Source organism: Giraffa tippelskirchi, chromosome X, assembly GCF_054371585.1.
Source record: "Giraffa tippelskirchi isolate mGirTip1 chromosome X, T2T-mGirTip1v1.2.pri, whole genome shotgun sequence".
In the NCBI taxonomy this organism is placed as follows: Eukaryota; Metazoa; Chordata; class Mammalia; order Artiodactyla; family Giraffidae; genus Giraffa; species Giraffa tippelskirchi.
This window is the reverse complement of record NC_137289.1, coordinates 88,135,151-88,160,441: the sequence shown is the minus strand read 5'-3', so window position 1 is coordinate 88,160,441 and position 25,291 is coordinate 88,135,151. Positions and strand designations below refer to the sequence as shown.

The 25,291-nt window shown below is 46.8% G+C and overlaps 1 protein-coding gene and 1 pseudogene across 5 annotated transcripts in view; both read left to right on the top strand.

Annotated features, from left to right (window-relative positions):
- The window catches only part of GJB1 (gap junction protein beta 1), a 36,712-nt gene extending 23,442 nt beyond the window's left edge, over positions 1 to 13,270 (top strand). The window contains exons 1-2 of one of the 5 annotated variants that reach the window (XM_081566258.1): positions 6,444 to 6,484; positions 12,055 to 13,270. In XM_081566258.1, the coding sequence (XP_081422384.1) occupies positions 12,071 to 12,925 (855 nt within the window). In that variant the 5' untranslated portion in view covers positions 6,444 to 6,484; positions 12,055 to 12,070 and the 3' untranslated portion in view covers positions 12,926 to 13,270. Of the gene's footprint in view, positions 1 to 6,443; positions 6,485 to 10,490; positions 10,571 to 10,865; positions 11,025 to 11,569; positions 11,681 to 12,054 lie in introns of those variants that run through there. The other 4 variants (XM_081566260.1, XM_081566259.1, XM_081566257.1 and 1 more) reach the window with 4 other exon arrangements.
- Positions 13,271 to 24,422: 11,152 nt separating this feature from the next.
- On the top strand, positions 24,423 to 24,740 carry LOC145535506 (large ribosomal subunit protein eL33 pseudogene; annotated as a pseudogene).
- The last annotated feature ends 551 nt before the right edge of the window (positions 24,741 to 25,291 follow it).

Below are 25,291 nucleotides of genomic sequence, written 5' to 3'. Positions count from 1 at the left end.
GCACTCCCAATACAGGAAGCATGGGTTCAATCCCTAGTTGAGGAACTAAGATCCCACATGCCACAGGATGAGGCTATATATTTATATATGGCTATATGTTTATACATATTTATATATTTCTTTCTTCAAAGAAGAAAGTTTGGAGAAGGTGGGAGCGGTCAAGTGAATCCAACATCTCAGAGCCAGTAAGACTAGTTCTGAGGGATGTCCATTGGATTTAGCAACAAAGTGACCTTGGTGAAAACTATTTCAGTGGAGTAGGGAGCAGGTACAGAAGCCTGATTGGAGTGGAACTGAAGAGTGAATGCCAGATGAAGAAGTGTAGATGGCAAGTATAGACATATCATTCAAAAAATGTGGTTAAGAAGGAAAACAGATAGGGTAGAAGCCCAGTCTCAGATACCATTCAGTTTAAGATTCTCACACTATGTGTGGTGGCTTTGAGTGCCCTGTAGAGAGTTATGACAGTTTTCTGACACTCAGATTTTCAATATAAGAGGTACAACATAGTATGGAATTGGAAGCAGGAGCCATCAAGAAATCAGCATCAGAAATTGCTCTTCTGGGCTCAGAGACAAACTTAGCATCATTAGAACTGAGTGAAACACTCCAGTGTTACATATGTGGCTACATAATTTAGAGTGTGGGTTAATACTTGGGAAAGAGCCCTTCCCAAAAGCCTGTGATCAGTATGAAATCATTGCGGAAGTTCTAGTGACTCATGTGATAACAGTCAGGGCTTCTTTATCAAGGTGTGCAGCTCAGTTTCATAGGCAATGTTGTTCTCTAGGAATAATGCCAAACCTCAGTGCGTGCTACGGATCAACCCATCCCCAACACCATGAGGTGAAATGTCAACAGTGAGAAAGAGCAGTTTATGTTTATTAAAGCACCAACACAGATTCAGCGATCAATAACTGCTTGACACTCTGAAAAGCACCCTCATGCTGGCAAATCCAATGCCACTGAACACCCATTTCCTAGGAAACAATGAAGTAGCTCAATCATCCTTGTCTTTTATAGGAGGAAAGAGCAACCAAATGAACCAAAATGGAATCAAAAAGCAATCAAAATTCATGATGTCAAGGACCTGAATGGGCCTAGGAATCAGCCCTTTAACTGTCAGCTGAGTCAGTTGCGGCAGCTAAAATAGGTGGGGAAATGTCTGGGTTTCCTACCTAGATAGCCTTTCATCCCTCCTATGAACAATACTTGTTAGCAGACGCCTTTGCTTTCAGGATGTCAGCAGCAGCCTGACACTCCCCTAGGTATTGATCTAGGAGTGCTGAGTGGTTCAAAGAAATAACAGGGGCAGTGGCTGTGATTGCTGAGACAGGGGGATTCTCAATAAGGCATCCATGGTGTTATGGTTGGCAAACTTGGTTGACAGGGGGAAGGGCAGAGGAGTCCAAAGATCAGACAGAAAGGATGAGCCTCAGGGCTTCTGTTTAGGGTCTGATTTGCATGTTTTATTTGGATTATCAGTTTGAGGGGGTAGGTGATGAACCAATACATTTCTAATTGGAAGTCCTGGAAACAGATTCTATGAAAAAGAAGTTCCCTTTATACGAGTTCAATGATAGGTGTGTATATAAAGAAAGGAAACTGGAAAGTACTAAATTATTAACAGCTTAATGGGCAGGGCGTTAGCTCATCAGGTTGGACAATTAGCAGAACAAGCTAAATTCTTCTGTGTCCTTTTTGCTTCACCCTTCATACTTGACACTTGGCCCCACTTTTTTTTTTTTTTTTTTGGCTACAACCTGGACTCCTCTCTGATTCCTCATCCCTATCACACTACTTCTACCCTTGGGACTGGATGCAACCTGGGAGTTTTCTTCCCCTGCTCTGCTCCCTGGGTCTTACAGTGCCCTGTACCCCAAAGCAGAATGATCGGGAAATGGACATCAAGCTGTAACATTAAGAAAGGAGTCCAAAAGTTCCAACTTCTCATGCTTGTTTCACTTGGCTACCTGAAATGATGTGGAATTTCCTAGGGTTTTTGCAAGCATACTCTCCGTTGGTGCAGTGATCAGACATCAGTGAAATACAGGAGCATTCCTAAACCCCAGGAGTTTGAGTCTTTTTAAAAAAGATTTATTCTTTTATTTTGTGGCTGTGGTGGGCCTACACGCGGGTTTTCTCTAGTTGCAGCGAGCAGGAGGGCTATTGTTGCCGTGTGCACCTGGCTTCTCTTTGTGATGACTTCTCCTGTTGCGGAGCACAGGCTCTAGGTGCCTTGGCTTCAGCAGCTCCAGTGTGTTTGTTGGCTCAGTAGTTGCGGCTCGCAGACTTAGTTGCTCTGTGGCATTTGGGATCTTCTGGAACCAGGGATCAAACTGGTGGCCCCTGCATTAGAAGGCAGATTCTTGACCACTGGACCATCAGGGAAGTCCAGGGTCTTATTAAAATACAAAAATGAGGGAGGCAGGGGCAAAGAGAATTTCAAACTTCAGGGAGTAGATACGGTGCTGCTTAATGCTCTTACTCCCAGGAAATCTATAAGCTCCAAGAAGCACCACCTCACCTTTAGGCTTTACTGTTGGTAGAATGAGTGCACCATCCTGACAATATGGGGCTGGTTTAAGGATATTTCACACTTTTAGGTTTTTTTAAGGGATAGAGCTGAAGCAACTTTGATTTGTTCCCTGCTCCAAACTGTCCTGAGAGCAAAGGGTATATGCTTAATGTCAAGTGAATTGGTGCACTATCTGCGTCCGGTTCTTCAGAAATCCCCTTGGAAAAATATTGATAACTCTCCCTTTTTGATCTCTTCTAAGAATATGAATTCCTGAGGCACAAACACATTCATACAATCACATCCTTTAAAAAGGAATTGTGGCGACTTCTCTGGTGGTCCAGTGACTAAGACTCCACACTCTCAATGCAGGGGGCTCAGGTTTGATCCCTGGTCAGGGAACTGGATCCTACATGCCACAATCAACAGTCCACACGTCACAACCAAAAATCCCATAGGTGTCAATGAAGATCGAAGATCCTGCATGCTGCAACTAAGACCTGGTGCAGCCAAATAAGTAAATAAATAGATAATTAAAAAATAAATAAATAAAAAGGATTTGTGACAACCAAGAGCAATTATGAATACAGGACAACTTCCATCTTTCCCTAGCAGCCCTTACTGGGAACAATCTGCATAACCTTCCACAGCCTGAGCTGGGGTGGGAACTTTTGAAATGTTCTGCAGATTTTCAGGGTTAGCCATTTCATTAATCCTATGGACCCAGTTGGGAAGATCTTTTTGGCCTGTGTGTCTTAAGCAACATTTATATGGGAAACTGTCTCCTTTGATTTCTGAGCCATACAGCAGTGTTGTCTCATTGATCAAAGCCATACAAAATGCCACATTTTGTTTGGTAATGAGGCCCAGGGACAGGCTCGATGATGGACTCCACATGCGAGGCAGCGCTGCTGCAGACCATCCAGGGAAGCCTTAAGATCGCTGGGCTGAGGCAGCCGGTGCTGTTCCAGGATGTAATGAGCAGAGCTCCCACTGGCTTTCTGATTCTGTTGATGAGTTTAGAACCTCTGAACTCTGACGATGTTGCTGGAGAAATGTGCTCTGAAATAAAGTGATCAATTTCCTCCAGCAACTGTCCTGGTCCTGGGTGGGACAGAACAGGAAAGCCCTTGTTTGGGTTACTATCTGAGCCATGCTGGAGACAGCAGGCTTATGTTTAGGACCTCTTATCTTGTATGTTTTAAGATCTAATAAAGATCTTCCTGAGTGAATCTGAGGAAGTAAACAGGCTGATGCAAAAAAAATTTTTTTTAATATTCCCCCCAAACGTCCATTGTGAGAAAAAAGTCTGCCTAGGATTCAAGGCAGACGCTGATTTTAGCTGCTTACCAGGAGCAAATGGATTTGCACTGCTCGCTGTAGTAGTTTTCCTCCTCTCCTCTCCATTTTCCTCCCCTCCCATGCTCTCTCTTCTCTCCCCTTTCCAGAAGATGTGTTTAAGCAGCAATAAACAGGCAGGGGACAAGTCAATTCTAGCAACAGTATTTTTTATACCGCTACAAGCTACTCTAAAAGACTTCCTGTAGCCTAGAACTACAAGCACCCTAGAGAAACCCTGCCAGAACTCTTAAGAAACAATGAGTACACGCTGATATTGACCTGTATTTTCCCTTCCTAGGAGCTCTGTTATAGGAGCTTTCTCTTCTGGTCAAACAGGTCTGCCCACCGTTCCCTAAACACATCTCACAGCTTCCTGTCACCTGGAATGCCTGGCCTCTCCATCTCCTTTATGATCCACGTCCAACTCTGTCTCTTCCAATAATAAGTACCTTTTACTCCTTCATCTGAATGCCTTCTGGCCCCTCGTATCTACACAGGTCATTCAGGACAAAATCCCGTGTTGTAGGTACTCAGGCACATATCTCATCTCTCCAGCTAGTTTTGAACCTTCTAGAGTTAAGGACCAGTTCTCACTCAGATTCTCCACAGAACCTGCAGAGCTCATCAGCTCTGATGCTGTGGTTAAACAACCTCTGGTGCAAGACTGCCTGGGTTCAAATCTTGCTTTGTCACTTGCTGGTTGAGTGACCTCACTCATGTCACTTAATTTCTGTGTGCCTTACTTCCCCTATAACATGGGAATCTTAATAACACCTTCTGTAGAGAGCTATTTTGAGGATCCAAGTAATACTTGCAAAACACTTTGAACACTGCCTTTCACCCATTAAGTACTCCAGAAATGCTAGTCCTCGTTATCCACTCCAACCTGTATGCTCAGCATGAACTGCCAAGTGCCAAAGAATGGCATTCAGCCTGCCCCCATGGTGTTGAGCTTGGTTTTGCCTTATAAGTTTACCAGACACTCACTGAAGGAATTCCCGACTTGATTTTCAATATCCTTCCTGCTCTGAGTCCTTTACTTGACTGCTGGTATCGTCCACAGCCACCCAACACAGTCTTGCCTCCTTTCTGTCTCCCAGTCATGGCCCACTCATTCCTACCTTTGTACCTTTACTCACAGTGTTCCTCTTCCCTGGAAAGCTAGCCCTACCCTTCCCCTTTCCAATTCCCACCCATCCTTCACTCTTCCACTCAAGCTTTACCTCCTCCAGGAAGCCTTCCCTGATTATCTCAATTTATCTTCATCTTCCCCTTGTGGCTCAGCTGGTAAAGAATCCGCCTGCAATGTGGGAGACCTGGGTTCGATTCCTGGGTTGGGACGATCCCCTGGAGAAGGGAAAGGCTACCCACTCCAGTATTCTGGCCTGGAGAATTCCATAGACTGTATAGTCCATGGGGTTGCAAAGAGTCTGACACGACTGAGCGACTTTCACTTCACTTCCCCTTCTTCAAACTCCCTCAGCAGTCCAAGTTAGAACCACAAAACTGAACATATACTGACATTTTCCTGGCAACTTTTGAGTCTTAGTCTCGTTTCCTCAGGAAGTTGATAAACTCCTTAAGAACAGCTAGAATGTTTTCTCCTCTTTTGCCATCTGCCCCTGGCATGTAACCAGTACTGGGTACTCAACAGGTGTCCAGCAAAGACTTATCAATTGATGTACCTATATGCCCGGGTATGGCCAAGGGAAGCTGGGGTTCTGGCTCTCTTCCTGGCAGTGAGCTTGGGCTGGAGTGAAGAGAAGGCAGGGAACCAGTGAAGCTGACTTCACTTATTTCTTCACTGCCATCCGGGCTACAGAATGAGCAGGGTCTTCAGGTAAACCGTCTTTCAAACTGGAGTTATCTCTCGGTTAATGGTTGACATTCTCTGTTTACCTTAATGATTGCCAAGACCTGTTGCTGCAAACAGTACATTTTGTGGCTTAACTGCCTTGGCCCCGGAGGTAGAAGGCAATTTGGAAGAGGTTTGGGGGTTGTGGGATGGGACTGGAAACACTTTGGTCCATCCCTAGCCCCTTAGGGCATGGGCAACAAGCAGACGGCCCAAGAGAACCCCGGTACTGCCACGTGGGGGAAGCCCTGCCATCTCTCACTTTGGCCTCAAGGGGCCAGCAGCCATTGCCCATGGCTGTTTTTTCTCTTCCTATAGTCAGCATTTTCAAGGCTGGGAGCTGGAAGGGATGACACCCAGTGCAGGAGCCCTCTCTGTAGCTCGTCCACACACCGGATCTAACTATGGCCAGCAGGTGGGGGAAGGCTGAAGGCTGAGGCCCAGGTCCAGTTCTGCCTCCCAGATTGGGCTAAACATGCATACATGGGTGACGAAGATACCTCTCTTCCTCTGGGATGGGGCAGTAACTTCAGGCTATGTGATTTGTCTCTCCAAAGTCACCCGGAGTTCAGGGGATCAATCTTATTTAATGATTGTGTGAGGGAGGAGGTAGTGCTGGTTAATGTTTGTCTGGTTCCTCTTGGGCTGTGGGCCATATCTGGCTCCAGCCCTGGGCTCTTTGTCCCTCCCCTGGACTGGGCTGACAGTACCTAGTGACATAGTGCAGACACGCCTGCAGACATTCCCTGGGAAAGGGCAGCAGCAGCCAGGTGAGGAAGCTGCGGGCTGAGGGACGTGGGCCCAGGGGCTGGTGCGGCCCAGGAGGGCAGAAGTGGGGTTTGGGGAGAGGCTTGGGTCTTGCCTTCTCCTGGGCTCAGCATTCAGCCACTTAGATCCCTTCTGTGTTTCCCTCTGAGCTGGACTGAGGCACCTCCTACCCGGGTGCCAGGCTTGCTTAGTCTCTCTCTGTAGCCCCCAACTCATCCTTTTCCCAGGCTCAGTGTTGCTTCTGCTCTCACTCTTTTTGGCCCAGGCAAGAATCACCCTCATCCCCACAGGGTCAAATCCCCAGAAAGATTGGAGGGGGCCCCCAGGCTCAGGGTGGCCAAGTTTATATCTTTAAGACATTTCCTGCCACACAGGGTTAGGGTTCAGTGGGGGCCGCTGGGCACTGCCAGGTGCTGTTTTCCTTCCCTGATTAGAAGGCTAACCAGGCGTGCAACCAACATAGGGGCTGCGGGCAGATGAATACAGCGCACTCGGCAGGCACAGAGGACCAGCCAACCGGGCCAAGATTTGGGAGCATGAATTTCCATTTTCTTGAGGGAGGCAGGGAGACTCAAGCTGAGCTTGGAGTAACTGATGACTTGGAGATCTAAAGGATGGGTAGCCCCCTAGCTGTTTGCAAATTGTTCCAGCTGTTGGGAATGGCACGGCAGAATGCGTGGACTTAGAAAATAAGATGAGGAGAGGAGAATAGAGACAAGATGGGTTTGAATGGAGAGAAGTATAGAGGAGGATGCAGGAGAGCAATGGGGAAGGGACCCAGGCTCTGATGAGGGGCCAACATGAGTCCTAATCTGAGCTCCAGCAGTGGCTCACCAGCTGTGTGATAAGTTACTCAGCTCCTTTGAGTCTCCGTTGCCTCGTCCGTGAATTGAAGACAATAACTCACAGCTCACAAGTTTGTTGTGAGGATAAGAGTTAAGGAATAGACTATTCCTAGCACAGAATAGGTATTCCCTAAGTGGTGGCTGCTATAATCAGCCCAAGCAGAGAGCAACAGGAAGTCAGATAGTTGATGGAGGAGTAAAAGGGTATAGTCCAAACAGTGAGGAAGGGAGCTGATATTACCAGGAGCTCTGTGAAAAGATCATGACAGAGCGAGAGAAGGAGAAAACTGGAATGAGCTAGACTGGCCCTGACCCAAGCCTGGCCGCAGAATACATATGACAGTGTGGAGGGAACAGTGCAGTGACTGAGGTCCTGTGGAACCACAGGGTGGCGTCAGGGAAGAGAAGCGGGTGAAGAGGGAGAGGGATGGAGGGGTTTGGTCTTAGCCGCACCAAACTGATGAAGGCAGCTAGAAATTCAGAAGAAAATCTGAAAAAAGCCCCCTGTCCTTTCCTGCCAGAGGCTGCCTGTGAAATGGGAGAGGGAGTATGGAGTCTGAGGCTGAGTGTAACCTCATTTAGCCAAGCCAGGCCCCTCTTTCCCAAACCAAAAAGATACAAGGATTTCCCATAGTTGGAAGGAGGGACAGAAAAGAGGTAGGAGCAGAAAGAGATAGACTTGAACGTGCGTGTGTGTACACGCATACACACGCATGTAGGCACATGTGGAAAGGAATGCCGAGAACATTTTTTGAGTTCTGAGATCTAATTGATCTCAGAATGCAGTGTCCTTAAAGGAAGAGAGGCTGCCAAGGTACAAAGACTTTGAGGTCAGAGGAAAACAAATTTGAAATTTGACTCTACCATTTAGCAGAAGTGCAGTTGTCATTGAGGTAAGTTGTTTAACTTCTCTGAGCCTCACCTTCTCTGTCTGAGAAGTGGGTATAATATTAGTTGGAAGGACTAAGGACAATCTCCTGATTTTGACCTGTGCTTGAATGCTTGGGCAAATCTGGATCTGAGGACAAGGCCGGAGCCTGACATGGTCAGAGAAATCTTGTCTAATTAAACACAGGAGCCAAACATGCCTGGAGCAACACAGAGCATATCAACACCTGGACTTTAACCCAAAGTCACAGAAACAGTTTGGATTTCAAAATCAGGTAACTCCCATGAATGTTTTTGAAATGAAACCCTTGAGGTACTGATGTTGACATAGGGATCAGCTCTTTCCAAAAGGAGAGCAAAAATTGAGATCTCAGTGCTCACACAAGGGTTCTTAGGGGCCCCAAAGGGAGTTCCTGGCTATGTCCCAGAGGGCTCAAGAAGATGGGAGGTGGAGAGCTATAAGAACCTAGAAACTCAGGAGTAGCCAGGCTGTCTGTGAGGCATCCTTAAAGGACAGAGAGAAGAGAACACCTGAAGTTTGCTTTGGGGTTTCAGGAAGCAGCCAGAGAAAGGTAAGGACAGGGAAACAGAACAAATCTGGAGGCAACTGAAAGCCCTGGGAAGGGAGGAGAGGAAAAGAGTTGTCAGTTATAGGAAAGAAGAGAAGGGCTAGAGGAGAATAAAAGTCAGATCAATCTTCAATCTCTCTGTTTCTTAAAAGCACTCATAGAAAGAAAAATGATAATTGTATCTGAGGCAGCAAAGCTTCTGGGAAAGAACATGGGCTCTGGAGTCAGCTTGTGTCTGTGTGTGTGTCTGTGTGTGTGTCTGTGTGTGTGTGTGTGTGTGTGTGTGTGTGTGTGTGTGTGTGTGTGTGTGTGTGTGTGTGTGTGTGTGTGTGTGTGTGTGTGTGTGTGTGTGTGCGCGCGCGCGCGCGCGCGTGTGTGTGCGCATGCATATGCATTAGTCGCTAAGTCGGGTCTGACTCTTTGCGACGCTATGGGCTCTAACCCGCCGGCTCCTCTGCCCATGGGATTCTCCAGGCAAGAATACTGGAGTGGGTTGCCGTTCCCTTCTCCAGGGGCTCTTCCCAACCCAGGGATCAAACCTGCGCCTCCTGCATCTCCTGCTCTGCAGGCAGACTCTTTACCACTGAGCCACCAGGGAGTCAGCTTGACCTGGCTCCAAAATCCCAGCTCTGGCATATACTCACCACATGAACCTTGTGACACTGAGATAAGTCCCTTCACCTTTCTCTACCTCAGTTTCCTCATCTGTGACATGAGGGTTACAAAAAACACCTACCTCTCAGGGTTGTTTTGAGGTTTACAGGAGATGGTGTGCAAGGGCCTGGCACAGAGCAGGGGCTTGGAAAATGGTTATTCTTAACAATACACTCCTCCACCACCTATTTTGACTCTAACAGGTCTCACTGGATGAAGCATTTCTTTCCATTGTACCTCCTGTACCAGCTCTGCCTTCAAAATCCCAGGCTTGGGAGAAAGGGCACCTGTGTTCCTGCTTTTCCCGCACTGGTTTAGGCCCACAGCATGAACTGACTGAGGCTTTTTTTTAAGCTGCATGAAGAAACCTTGTTCGGACTATCCCTTTGCCCCTTAGTTTCTTTCATTTCGCTCCCCCAACTTTTCTTGGGCTTCCCTGGTGGCTCAGTGGTGAAGAATCCGTCTGCCAATGCAGGAGATGCAACAGACCCGGGTTTGATTTGTAGGTTGGGATGATCCCCTGAGAAGAAAATGGCAACCTGCTCCAGTATTCTTGCCTGGAAAAACTCAACCTATGGCTGGCTATAGTCCATGGGGTCACAAAAGAGTTGGCCATGACTTGATGACTAAATAACAACAAACTTTTCTAGCTATTAATACCCTCTCCCTTCCCCCTACAACAGAGAGGACCACCCAGAACTTGCCACAACCGCTGCCCCAATGTTCAGGCCTTGTGTCCTCACAGCCAGTTGCTGGCTTGCAGCATGATCTCCTTGCAACTTAATGGCAGACAAGGTGGGAGGTAGAAGGAAGCCTTCTCCCCCTGCCTAAGAGACAGAGGGGAATTTCTTCCCTAGAGCACCTGGCAAGCTCAGGAAACCAGGAGTTACAATGTACACTTGACCCGGGGCAGGGCAGCAACGGAACAGTCTGTTCTATTTCAGACAGACACTATAGGTCAACAACAGCATTGGGAAGAAAAAAAGAGGGATATTGGGTTTGGCAAACCACTTAGTTCCCCCCAAGCCACACTGTTTTCTCTTCCTGATAAGGTTTTTACTTCTCTTGATCACCAACCATGAAATTGGAGCTGGGCTAAGAACTTTCACAGGTTGCTTCATTATAACACTGGGTATGAACCTCATTTATAGATGAGCACACAGGTTCAGAGGTTTGGTAACTTACCCCGAAGTCATAGTAGATAAAAAAAAAAACCCAAAGCTAGGTGGCCTTTATCTTTTCCATCTTCTAACCTTCTTCTGTTTGCTTGGTTAACTTTTGCTTTTTCCTTCTGGCTTGTCCTCACTTGGCCATCCTCTGTACGGACTCAAGGAGAAATGGTCAGGCTTTGCTCCATGACTTTGGGATCGGATTGCACTCACAGGTTAGCAACTTCCTTGTTTCTTGTGTTTTTATGGGTAGCCTTTGCTTTTGTTGCTGTTGTTGTCATCATTAACAGCTAGCATACACTTCGGGGGACACCATCTGCAAAAGCACAAAGACTGTACCGTGCAAAGAGCCTAGACTTCTGCTTCAGACACTTTTGTGTTTCATCCTACTCAGACACTTCAGCTGTGTGACCTTAAGTGAGTTACTTAACTTATCTGAGCTTCACCTTCCTCAGCTGGAAAGACTGGGGTAGCAGTCCTTAGAGGCTTGCTAAGTGGGTCAAAAGAAAGAATGTATGGGAAAATACTTAGCACAGTTCCTGGCTTGATAAAAGTGAGCTCCTTTTCCTAACCTCAGGCTCACCCATATCCTGGAGGGGATTTAAGCCAGGAAAAATCCTGCTGAATCTAAGTTTCTAGCAGAGTCATGGGAGAGTGCCTTAGGCCAGAGCCTTCTGGTTCCCCTGGGTCCCATCTTACATGCACCTGTCCTTGTTCCATCTTCCCCCCCACTGTGGCCATTCTTCTGGTGGGGCTATGGGGTGGGTGCGGCGATGGACCGGGCGGGCACAGAACAGGTGGGTGCAGGCTGGGTGTCCGGCGCTGGGACACAAGTGCTCTGTGTGTAGGGTGGGCGGAAGTCAGGGCGTTTGATCTGAATTCTAAAGGGCGTTGTTCAGAGCCCCACAAAGGTCCCATTGTGCAGACACTGGGTATAAAGCAGCATATGACTCCCCAGCACCGGGCGGTGATGAATTGGGACGCAGGCGCGGACCCAGGGACCACTCCCCCTGCATAGACATGAGACCATAGGGGACCTGTCTGGGTGGCCTCAGGGATAGGCGCTCCCCAAGGTAACGGGGCTTGTTGGGTTTAGCCCAGGTCCAGACTTAAGGAGCTGGGGGAGGGGAGGCTAAAGAGGATGGCTGATGGCAGAACAAGATGGGCCTGGCAAGGAAGGGCAGGAGAGGAGAGGATGTTGGATGAAGGTGGAGAAGAGAAATGGGGCTCAGGGAGGTCAAGTCATCAAGTGAATGAGTGAGGAGGAAAAGAAAGAGAAGGAGAGGCTGGCAAGGGAGAGGGGGTGGTGAGGAAAGCTATGACTCTCCTTCTTCCTTTCTTGTCACTGGCTCTTGGAAGGGTTGGGGGGAGGTGTCAGGCAGTGTTATGGAGCCTGGCTTTCCACCCCAGCTTTCTGACAGCTTGTTCTGTGGCTCATGTTTTGCAGGTGTGAATGAGGCAGGATGAACTGGACGGGTTTGTACACCTTGCTCAGCGGCGTGAATCGGCATTCTACTGCCATTGGCCGAGTATGGCTCTCTGTCATCTTCATCTTCAGAATCATGGTGCTGGTGGTGGCTGCCGAGAGCGTGTGGGGTGATGAGAAGTCTTCCTTCATCTGCAACACCCTCCAGCCTGGCTGCAACAGTGTCTGCTACGACCACTTTTTCCCCATTTCCCACGTGCGTCTGTGGTCTCTGCAGCTCATCTTGGTGTCCACCCCAGCTCTCCTCGTGGCTATGCACGTGGCACACCAGCAGCACATAGAAAAGAAAATGCTTCGACTTGAGGGCCACGCTGACCCCCTGCACCTGGAGGAGGTGAAGAGGCACAAGGTCCACATCTCAGGGACACTGTGGTGGACCTATGTGATCAGCGTGGTCTTCCGGCTGCTGTTCGAGGCTGCTTTCATGTATGTCTTTTATCTGCTCTACCCTGGCTATGCCATGGTGCGGCTGGTCAAGTGTGATGCCTACCCCTGCCCCAACACAGTGGACTGCTTCGTGTCCCGCCCCACGGAGAAAACCATCTTCACAGTCTTCATGCTGGCCGCCTCAGGCATCTGCATCATCCTCAATGTGGCCGAGGTGGTGTACCTCATCTTCCGGGCCTGTGCCCGCCGAGCCCAGCGCCGCTCCAATCCACCCTCCCGCAAGGGCTCGGGGGGCTTTGGCCATCGCCTCTCACCTGAATACAAGCAGAATGAGATCAACAAGCTGCTGAGTGAGCAGGACGGCTCCCTGAAAGACATACTGCGCCGCAGCCCCGGCACTGGGGCTGGGCTGGCCGAGAAGAGTGACCGCTGCTCGGCCTGCTGATGCCACAGAACAGGCAACCTCCCATCCTGCCCCCTCCTCCCCGTCCTGCCCCAAGCCTGCCCCTCCTTCTTCCCTGCCGGTGTGCAGGCCTCTGCCCGCTAGGGATTGCTCCATCAAAACCTTCCTTCCCTCCCTACTTCCCTTCCTCCCCAGGGCCTTCTGCCTCAGGGCCTGAAGGTGTGGGGAGCTGGAGGCCACCCACACCAGCACTCAAGGCTATCGGGGGCGCAGGCAGCTCTCTTTGCCCGCACCCCTTCCTCTTCCCTCTCCCTCTCCCTGGGACCACTGGGGACCAGAGGTGGGATGCTCTGACAACATCTCCAATTATGAAACTAATCTTAACCCTGTGCTGTCAGATACCCTATTTCTGGAGTCACGTCGGTGGGGAGGGATGTGGGCAAGTGGAGTGGAGGGAGGGTGCTGTGGACGTGTGGGTGCGGAAGGGAGAGTAGCAAACGCAAGAAAAGGAGGAACAGTGCTTGCCGGCCCTGAGGAAAAGGAGGACATATCTGGGGTGGAGGAGCTAGGGAGGGAGAAGCAGGCAGATAAGTTGGAGTGGGGGTTGGTCAGGGCTGCCTCTGCCTCTAGTCCCCAAGGCCTCTCTCTGCCTGAAATGTTACACGTTAAACAGGATTTTACAGTAAACGAAGAGGTGGCTTGTGTGTTTGTGAAGTTCTTTCTCCTGCAATCTCTGACCACCCCCTGGATGAGCTGGCCTTGGCTTTTTGCTGATCAAGAAAGGAATGGGAAAAGAAAGAGAGCAATTTGAGTAGCTGAAGCTGCCAAGGAGGGACTGCCGTGCGTACCCCACTCCCCCACAGGCCAGGCACAACCAGACCCAGAGCCATTCTCTCCTGTTTTTTGTTTGGTTTGGGTTCTTTTGCCCCCGTTTTAAAATAACAGCTTTATTGGACTCTAATTCACTCATCCCTTTCTCTGATTGATTTTTTTCATCCATTTTAAGTATGTAGTTTATTGAGTTTGGGTAATTTTGTGCAGTTTTGTAAACATGACCACAATCTATTATAAAACATCTACATGCCCTCAAAAAGTTTCCTTGGGCCCCTTCTTCTGATTTTAAAAAGATTAAAATGACAACTCCCTCTGGAGAGACAGGAAATGATGGAGAAAGTTCACAAGTCTGAGAGGGTAGCATACATCTCCTCGCGAGGCCCGTCCCCTGCACTCTTTGGAGGAAATATGGCCTGACCTCCCTCAAAACTCAGCCTTCACTGCCCATGGATGCTCTCCAAGCCACCCATTGAATTGCACAGTGACTCTGACCCCTTTTCTCAGATGTAGCCCTAATTCTACCCTTCTCCCCAGTTTCCTTCCCTCAGGAATCAATGCCTCCCACCCCAGAAATGTCTCTAACACAGGTTAAACATTTCACAGCAGCAGTTTCTTCAGCATCACTCACCCAAGCAGCAGGTACCTCCCCTCTTTCCCTAGTCTGTGGTGGAAAGAGCCCCAGGCTGGCATTTGATAAAGCTGGGTTCAAGTCTTGGTTCTGTCAGTTAGTAGCAAGGTATTCCCTTCTGCAAGCTTCAGCTTTCTTATGAGCAAACAAGGGCTGGCCCAGAAGCTTTCTAAGCTTCCTTGAACACTCTGGGCTCCATGAATTCCCCAAAGTCTCCCCCAGTCTCATGAGGGTTCCCTGTTGCAGAGTCACTGTCCTCACCAATGGCCCCTTGGAGTAAAAGTTTCCCCCACAGTGGGTTTCTCCCTTCAGCTTCCCTACCTCTTAACAGAAAAAATTATTTGCTACTCCCTTTCAGAGAACGCTGACTCCCTGTGGGAAGTATGTCAGAAAGGAAGAGAAAATCAGGCATAATCTTATCAAAATTGTTCTCTAGAAACAGTCTTTTTCCTTCAAACAGAAAGCCTGGGAGGGTTCCTCATTCAAGGAGGTTTCTCCTTTAGAAAAGAAAGGAGTGCACAAGTATTCCTTTCCCACACACTCTGCAATCCTGAAGGAGAGTTTCCCCCTCTCTTAAAAGAGAGACATTCCTTTCCTGCAAGAAATCTCCTTCTTCCTGAGTAAACTGACAGCTACTGTCAGAGGAGAGGTCCCCAATCCCTCACGGTGAGGGGAGATTTCTTTTCTTATTGAAATACATTCCCCCTCCCTCCACAACACAACACAACACAACAAACAACAGCACCTCCTTTCTGTCCAAAAGGCCAAAGAGAGAAAGTTTTTCTTTTTAAAATTCCATCCTGGTTCAACAAAGGAACTTCATACCCTTCCCATGTTGAGAAATGTTAAATCTATCACCTCAGAAATCTAGTTTCTCTTCAGATTCTAAGAATTCCCCCTGGAAAGGGGTTCCATTTCCAGATTAAGACTTTCCTCTCCAGGGGGCAGTGGTGGGACAATAAAGCTACTGGGCTGGGTGTTCCAGTCGAAAGGACACTTACTCTTGTGTGTTGTGAAACAGGTGCATGTATGTGTGCTCAGTTGTTCAGTCGTCTCTGACTCTTTGCGACCCCATGATCTTCTGCCCATAGGATTTTCCTGGCAAGAATACTGGAGTGGGTTGCCATTTCCTGGCAAGAATACTGGTTCAGTTGTGTCCGATTCTTTGTGACCCCAGGTTCTTCTGCCCATAGGATTTTCCTGGCAAGAATACTGGAGTGGGTTGCCATTTCTTCCTCTAGGGGATCTTCCCCACCCAGGAATCGAACCCACATCTCGTGCATTGGCAGGCGGATTCTTTACCACTGAGTACCTGGGAAGGTGGGAGCAGGCCAAAGGAAGCTTGAGGGGAGCTGGTGTGCACAATATATATAGCAAAGAGGGAGGCGGGTACAGCAGGCTAACCCTAGGACTGACTTTTTCATTTGAGATTATGTCACAAACATGTAAAGGTTTCTTATACAGGAGGCTAGTGGGGCTTAGTACTTGCCACACAGAAGACATCCAGTAGAGCAACCGTAGTAGTGAAGATGGCAATGAAATTAGGAAACCTACTTCCAGCCCCTGGAAACATCATACTTACCCTCTCTGTCTCAGCTTTCTCAACTGAAATATAAGGTTGAGGATAACCTCTCTACCTCTTTCACAGAGCTTTTGTGAGTCTCAAACAAGATGTGTTCAAAAGCTGGTTATACACTGTAAAAGTAAGGGACGATAGTATCCTCAGCACTGAGACCACAGCCTTAGGGCATGCTAGAACTTGATGAGCCGGAAAGGAGTGAGGCTGGTTCAGCTAGGTTGGAGCTAGTGGAAAGAACTTGGCAACGTAGAGTTGCCCCAGGGAATGAATAGCAGTCTAAACAGCAAAGACCAGGAGATGTCATAAACTTCTTTTGAGCATGATCCATTTAAGGGTCAATATTCAAGGGGTGTGATCTGAGGGTAGAAAAGGCCTGGTAACAAGCTTCTGGCATTCTCTCTCATGGTACTAGTACTTCTTAGAGACATTTCTGGTCTTTTTAGAGCATCTGTGTGTGCGGAGATACCAGGAGCTGGGGGCAAAGGAACAGAGTCAGCTCCTGGATGAAGAGACTGGTTGAACTAGGAGAGTACTCAAGGCCCCAGCCAGCTGAGTTGGGATTTCAAAGCAGGCTGCAGTCTCCATAGAGAATTGGCATGGCAACCATGAACTGATTCAGATGCCCAATCAGATAGCCTGGGTGCATACAGTGGTGGCTAGAGGGGAATGCTTGCTCCATTTACTGATTCCACAATATTTAAATGCCAGACCTGACCTATGGGAGAGAAGGGGCTATAAAAGCCCACCAAGCTAGGCTCCCTTTGATTCCTGGACTAGGCTAGTCTGAACCTGTCAGGTGGGGAAAAGATTGGGGCACTTTAGGGAGGGAGACGGAGAAGGCAATGGCACCCCACTCCAGTACTCTTGCCTGGAAAATCCCATGGATGGAGGAGCCTGGTAGGCTGCAGTCCATGGGGTCGCTAAGAGTCGGACATGACTGAGTGACTTCACTTTCACTTTTCCCTTTCACGCACTGGGGAAGGAAATGGCAACCCACTCCAGTATTCTTGCCTGGAGAATCCCAGGGACGGCGGAGCCTGGTGGGCTGCCGTCTATGGGGTCGCACAGAGTTGGACACGACTGAAGCGACTTAGCAGCAGCAGCAGCAGCAGGGAGGGAGAATAAACCGGGCAGAAACCATACAGATATCTGAAAGGGTATGGTGTTGTCTTCAGAGTTAGACAAACAATCTGCTATGAAGGATTTGAAGAGGGAAATTGCTAGAGAGATGGTAGGACAGATAAACTGTGACCTGCTAATAATGGGCCTTATACGTCACTATAAGGCACTAAGACTGTTCTATGGTTGAGTTTTGAGTAGGGGAGTGCTACCTTCAGATTTGCAGTGTGGGAGCTCACTCTGGCAGCTGCAAACACAGTGGATTGGTGGTTGGAAAAATGAGGAGAAGAATGAGTGGCCATGGGGCTGTGGCAATAGCCCAAGTGGGGCCTGTGGGACTCAGACAACGGCAGGAGGAGTAAGAGGACACAAATATAAGACACTCTTTGGATGCAGGATTGATGCCAGGACTTGATGTCTGAGTGTGGCGAGACTGAGGAGCCAAAGATCATTTGGAGATTTCCTCCCCCTTCCTTGACTGGCGGGCTCCTAATCATTGAAGACTCAGCTCAAAGGTCAGTTCCTATATGAAAGCTTCAACTCTCTTCTCCTTGCCCCCTCCCTCCAACCTCAGAAAGAAGGAGTCCTCCTCCTATTCTGAATTCCTGCAGGATATTGTAGTAGGGTGTATTGATTAGCGTTCTTATCAAACTGTGTGGTAATTACTTGCATAATCTTACCACACAGTAAGTGCTTATTCTGTTGAATTAAGGGCAGTAGGAAAGAGGATATAAGCATGTGCAAAGCCTCAGGGTCTTGAAAGAGTGGAGTGTGTCCTAGAGCAAAGAATGCCTGGGATGGGGCTCAGGGTGTGACAGGAAATAAGACTGGCAATTCACGTTGGGGCCAGGTCATGAAGGGTCTCATATGCTATGTGTAGAAATTTACACAGGAGTTTGAACTCTCAACTATCACAGGTAGGTATCCTTCTTTTTTAAAAGTTAGGTCCCTACTAGTGTGCGTTCATGCTAAGTTGCATCAGTTGTGTCCGACTCTTTGCAACCTTAAGGACTGTAGCCCGCCAGGCTCCTCTGTCCATGGGATTCTCCAGGCAAGAATACTGGAGTAGGTGGTTGTACCCTCTTCCAGGGGATCTTCCTGACCCAGGTATCAAGCCCATGTCTCTTATATCTCCTGCACTGGCAGGTGGATTCTTTACCACTATGCCACCTGGGAAGCCCAGGCTCCTACTAGACTCGTAGGCAATTCTGTACTCATCATGGTAGGCATACGGGAGATACTGAGGAGATCCAGGTAAGGGCAGACCTTGCACAACTTGATGCATTGAGGTTGATGGAGAACTATGGAAGAAAGGGCAGAGCGATTTGACAGTGGACTCAAAGAGAAAGGGTAATTTATTCAGGATGGTGAACAACTGTTCTCCATGTCAATGGAAGACCCTCTGAAAAGTCAGTACAGCATAGTGACCTTTGCCAAGCTGCTTGGCCACTCTATGCCTCAGTTTCCTCTTCTGTAAAATAGATATAATAATAGTATGTATGTCACAGGGCTGCAGTGAGGATCAAATGCATTCATTACATAAAAGACACTTAGAATAGTACCTAGTTGATAGTAAGTGCTATGCAAGTGTCTGTTTTTATTTCCTCCCACCATCTTTGCCATCCTCCAAAGATTCACCAAGAAAAAGAAATGCAAAAAGGCAAAATGGCTGTCTGAGGAGGCCTTACAAGTATCTGTGAAAAGAAGAGAAGAGACAGACAAAGGAGAAAAGAAAAGATATACCCATTTGAATGCAGAGTTCCAAAGAATAGCAAGGAGAGATAAGAAAGCCTTCCTCAGTGATCAATGCAAAGAAATACAGGAAAACAATAGAATGGGAAAGACTAGAGATCTTTTCAAGAAAATTAGAGATACCAAGGGAACATTTCATGCAAAGATGGGCACAATGAAGAACAGAAATGGTATGGACCTAACAGAAGCAGAAGATATTAAGAAGAGGTGACAAGAATACACAGAAGAACTATACAAAAAAAGATCTTCACAACCCAGATAATCACGATGGTGTGATCACTCACCTAGAGCCAGACATCCTGGAGTGCGAAGTCAAGTGGGCCTTAGGAAGCACCACTATGAATAAAGCTAGTGGAGGTGATGGAATTCCAGTTGAGCTATTTCAAATCTTAAAAGATGATGCTGTGAAAGTGCTGCACTCAATATGCCAGCAAATTTCGAAAACTCAGCAGTGGTCACAGGACTGGAAAAGATCAGTTTTCATTCCAATCCCAAAGAAAGGCAATGCTAAAGAATACTCAAACTACTGCACAACTTCACTCATCTCACACACTAGCAAAGTAATGCTCAAAATTCTCCAAGCCAGGCTTCAACAGTACATGAACCATGAACTTCCAGACGTTCAAACTGGATTTAGAAAAGGCAGAGGAACCAGAGATCAAATTGCCAACATCTGTTGGATCATCGAAAGAGCAAGAGAGTTCCAGAGAAACATCTACTTCTGCTTTATTGAATATGCCAAAGCCTTTGTGCAGATCACAATAAACTGTGGAAAATTCTTAAAGAGGTGGGAATACCAGACCACCTGACCTGCCTCTTGAGAAATCTGTATGCTGGTCAGGAAGCAACAGTTAGAACTGGACATGGAACAACAGACTGGTTCCAAATAGGAAAAGGAGTACATCAAGGCTGTATATTGTCACCCTGCTTATTTAACTTATATACAGAGGACATCATGAGAAATGCTGGGCTGGAGGAAGCACAAGCTGGAATCAAGATTGCTGGGAGAAATATCAATAACCTCAGATATGCAGATGACACCACCCTTATGGCAGAAAGCGAAGAAGAACTAAAGAGCCTCTTGATGAAAGTGAAAGAGGAGAGTGAAAAGAATGGTTTAAAACTCAACATTAAAAAAACTAAGATCATGGCATCCGGTCTCACCACTTCATGGCAAATAGATGGGGAAACAGTGGAAACAGTGACAGACTTTAGTTTTTTGGGCTCCAAAATCACTGCAGATGATGACTGCAGCCATGAAATTAAAAGACGCTTGTTCCTTGGAAGAAAAGTTATGACCAACCTAGACAGCATATTAAAATGCAGAGACATTACTTTGCCAACAAAGGTCCAGCTAGTCAAAGCTATGGTTTTTCTGGTAGTCATGTATGGATGTGAGAGTTGGACTATAAAGAAAGCTGAGTGCTGAAGAATTGATGCTTTTGAACTGTGGTGTTGGAAAAGACTCTTGAGAGTCCCTTGGACTGCAAGGAGATCCAATCAGTCCATCCTAAAGGAAATCAGTCCTGAATATTCATTGGAAGGACTGATGCTGAAGCTGAAACTCCAATACTTTGGCCACCTGATGTAAAGAACTGACTCATTTGAAAAGACCTTGATGCTGGGAAAGATTGAAGGCGGGAGGAGAAGGGGACGACAGAGGATGAGATGGTTGGATGGCATCACCAATTCAATGGACATGAGTTGGAGTAAACTCTGGGAGTTGGTGATGGACAGGGAGGTCTGGCGTGCTGCAGTCCATGGGTTCACAAAGAGTCAGACATGACTGAACAGAACTGAAAGATTCACCAGCTCTTTCAAACACTGAGCTAAATTCTTTGTCTCACCTAACATGTTTTCTTGACTGTCTAGTTGTCAATTGTGTGCTGAAGTAGGCAAATCTTCATGTTTGCTCACATGTAATGGTACATATGGCCACATTTGGATATAAGTGGAAGGATGGTTGTGGGGGGAGGGCCTTAATTCTTAATGTAGTTTTAATGAAAAGAATGTGTCTCAATCATAATAAAGTCTGAAACTTTATTCCCAGACTTACAAATAACTTAAGTGTGGGACTTCCTTGGTGGTCCAGTGGTTAAGACTCTGTGGTCTACTGCAGGGGGTGTGGCTTCAGTCCCTGGTTGGGGAACTAAGATCCCACATGCCATGCAGTGCAGCCAAAAAAGAAAGAAAGAAAAAGGGAAATAATTTAGGTGGATGAAAGGAAAGAAGAAAGGGGATTGTTTATGGAGCACCCAGTATGGAGCAGATTTGGTGATAAATTAAGCAGTTATATGTATCATCTCAGTAATGGTAATAACATAGCTATTACTATACCCATACTTGTAGTTGAGAAAATGGAGGTTCAGAGAGGTTGAGTAGTATGTCCAGCTGAAAACTGCAGAGCTGGAATGAATACTTAGGCCTATTCTAATCCAAAATCTGTGCTATCTCCTCTATCTCAAAGTACCCACTCTATGTTGCCCTAGGAAGGCTTTCATGATAGAGGGGACTGGTGGGGGAAGCTCGGTATGATATGAAAAAATTAAGTTGCTGGAAAACAAGACGTGCGTTGGGGGGCCCTAAGGTTAGGAGAGAGGAATGATGAAAGCGGGCTGCCCTACGCTTCTTCCAAGATCTCTGCTTGGAGCAGGATCCAGAAATTGTCCATTTCTAGGAAGCAAGGCAATTTGGGGAGTGCAGGCAAGACGGGGAGAGTTATTTAGAACCCTTACCTTTCAACCTTGTGAATCATGATAAGTTTTGAAAATCCTACTATTTCTCTCCCTTAAGCTTAGAAATCTCAAATGCAGGCTTTGTTTTCCAGCAGTTCCCTTGCCACTTTCTCTTTGCCTTCCACCTTCCCTTTAAGGAGCAAAGCCCCTCATCCCACAATTAGAGATAAAGGCCTTGAAAAGCAGATACCTCGGAGGATTAATGCCAACAACAACAACAAAAAAATCATTCACACTGGAATATAATCAATTCACCAACAAAGAAAGTCTTGTAAGTCGGCTTCCCAAATCTTTCTCAAGTTCCCTTCCTCCTCAGCATTCCCATTGTGCTGCAGTCTTCCTTCAGACCTTGAAATTATCTCCTAACTGGTAATGTAGACAATAAAAGCTAATGTTTATTAAGTGCTTGTTGTGTGCTGGGCACTGTGCTAAACCGTATCTCCCTTAATCCTCACCATTTATGGAGGTAAGCATAATTATTGTCCCCAATTTACAGATGATGAAACAGGCCCACATAGTAACTTGGCCAGACCAAACAGCCCTAGGAAAGAAAGGGCTGAGACAAGGATCTAGAACTCATGTCTGCCAGATGCCCTAGGCAAAGGACATACCCATTTCTGTACCACTGGCTCCCTGAAACTGGCCTCCTGGGTTTCTTCAGCACTCAGTTCTCCATTCACCCAGACATGCTCGAGTCACCTTAAAACATGAAGCCTAGGACTACCCTGGTGGTCCAGTGGTTAAGACTCCGTGTTTCCAATGCAAGGGGAATGGGTTCAATCCCTGGTCAAGTAACTAAGATCCCACATACCCCATGGTGAGGTCAAGAAAATTTAAAGAACAAACAAACAAAAAACCATGAAGCCTACCCTGTCAATTCTTTGTGAAAATCTTTTGATGGCTTTCCACTGCTTTGAGGATAAGGTATGACTGTTTCGGTTTGCCCGGACCAAGAGGTTTCCCAGGATGCTGGGCTTTCATTGCTAAAATTGGTTGGTCACCTTAGCAGGCCATGGTATTGGATGCCTTTCACAACCTGATCCCTTTTCCCCCAGCAACACCTCCCACCACTCCTCATCCCTTTTCCTGTGCAGTCTCCACCTCCTGTGCAGCCCAACCACCCTTTCCTGAAGATACTCAAAGATCTCTTTTACCTTCATGCCTTTGTGTACATTGATCCCTGCACCTCTACACTACCTGATAAACTATCTACTCTTCGTGAGAACACAGCTGCCATATCACCTCTGTGGTCCATCTTTATTTCCTGGGACAGAATGAATAACAATTACTTTCTACCTTGGTTATTTTATTGACATATGAGTCTTCCCCAAGGTCAGACCAGGGTGAGACAACCAAGGCACCTAGGGTGCAAAACGCCTCCTTAAGGAGGCAGTCACTCTCAGGGTGGCTCAAATGCCAATCTTATATTTGTATGAACCCAGCCATGAGTGCCTCCTTAAACTTTGCACCCAAAATGCCTCAATTGCCTCACTCTTGTCCCAGGCTTGGTCCTATCAGATTGCGGACTTCTCAAGAACAGACTGCAAGTTCTTACTCATCTTACTTGTGATTAGCACAAGGCTGGGCACAGGGCAGAAATCTAATTGGGCAAATGACATCATACTCTTCTCTGTTCTAGTAGGGGAAGGAGGTAAGAGAGCTACATGGCTTTGGGCCCTGCTGAAGATGGGAAGAGAAAGCAAATTAACAGACTTCACCCTGGCCTGTGGTATAAGGATAGCTTTTAATCAGGTGGTTTTTACCTTTGGCGCCTGGCAGTTTTGGGGGTTCCACCTGTTTGTCTGGTCTCTCCTTCTCAGTTCCTTTCGCTGGTTAATTGAAGATATTCTCCAAGGTACCATTTTTTTATCCTTTTCTCTCCTTATTTCCCCCAAATGATCTTGTCCATTCTCATAGCTTCAGCTAGGAGCCCTTTGCAGTTGACTTCTAAATTGACACCTCATGCATTATGCTAAGTGAAACGAGTCAGATAGAGAAAGATAAATACCGTGTGATATCACTTGTATGTGGAATCCAAAAGAGCTGAACTCATAGAAGTAGAGAGTAAAATGGTAGTTTGCAGGGGCTAGGGTATGGGGGAAAATTGAGAGATGTTGGTCAAAGGGTATATACTTCCAGTTCTAATATGAGTAAGTTCTGAGGATCTAACGTGCAGCATGGCGACTATAGTTAACAACACTGTATTATATATTAAAGAGTTACTATGAGAGATCTTAAAACTTCTCACCACACATACACAAAAAAATGGTAAATAAATGACAGGATGGAGGTGTTGGCTAATGCGATGGTAGTAATCATTTTGCAATATGTAAGTGTACCAAATCAACACTGTACACCTAAAACTTATGCAGTATTATGTCAATTATATCTCAATAAAGCTAGAACAAAGTAAGACACTTTATCTCTCTTTTAAGCCTCAGACCCACATTTCCAGCTGCCTAGTATATATAGTAGCATCTAGCATCATTATTGCTCTTTCATACCCATTTTGTCATCTGACTTTTGCAATAATTCTGTGAGCAAGTCAGGGCATTTTTAGAGGAGACTCAAAAGGTAGGCTTGCCCAAGTTTTAGTGGTGGAACTATGATTAAAACTCAAGTTTGGGTATTTTCTTTTATGCCATGTTGCACAGCCCACCACATGGATGTGTCAATGGAGTCTCAAACCAAATATGATCAAAACCTCAACTTGTTACCAACCTCCTCCTACCCCAACTCCCCTGAAAAAACCAACCAACCAACCCCCAAGATAAAAACAACAAAACCCTACCTCTGTTTCCCAACTTGGTTAAAGGAATGTCACTTTCACTGTTTCAGCCATCTTGGAGCCTGTGGAGGCCTGCTGGGAACAAGACTTCTAAAAGGACAAACATGTTTGGAAGGCTGTGGTCCAAGACCATTTTTTTGCTTGCTATAAGCAGGGTGTCCGGAACCAGGAGCACATAGCCCTTCTTAAAATTGAAAGTCTTTATGTTCAAGATGAAATTGAACTATATGTAGGCAAGAGATGTGCTTATGTGTTGAAAGCAAAGAATAACACAGCAACTCCTGGTGGAAAACCTAACAAAACCAGAGCAATCTGGGGAAATGTAATTCGTCCTAATGAACAGCAGCAGGGCTTGTGTAGAATTCCGAAGCAAACTTCATGCTAAGGCCATTGGACACAGAATCTGTGTGACGCTGTATTAAGTAAATGAAAGTGTGGATTTGTTCTGTTTAAAAAAAAAAGATGTTTCACTTTTCCAGTCATCAAGGCTAGAAACCTGGGTTTCATGCTTGATTTTTCCCTCTCTTCCATAGCCTAGATTTGACCTTCAAAATGTCTGAAACTCATTTTGAATATATCCTCTTTTTCTTCTCTGTCTTCATTGAGGCTCATAGAATTTTAGCTACAATCCTTTCACTGATGTCCTGGCCTTCTGATCTACCCCACCCCCGACCCTCCATATTGTCCTGGAGATCTCCTCCCTAAAGCAACACATCTGATCCCCTCACCCCCTTATTGGAAATCACAGCCTTTGATTGTGCTGGTCCCCAACCCCTCCTACTTACTGATACCTGGGTCAACTGCCACCTCCCTCAGTGAACTTGCACACAACCCCCCTGTAAACCTGAAATGAGTTCCTTATTCCTCTGCTCTCCCATAGCACTAGGTATTGTATTTCATCCTGCTAGTCTCACACCTAACTGTTCAGTGTTCTCTCTCCCCTCTAGCCTGGGAATCTGCTGGGGATAGGATC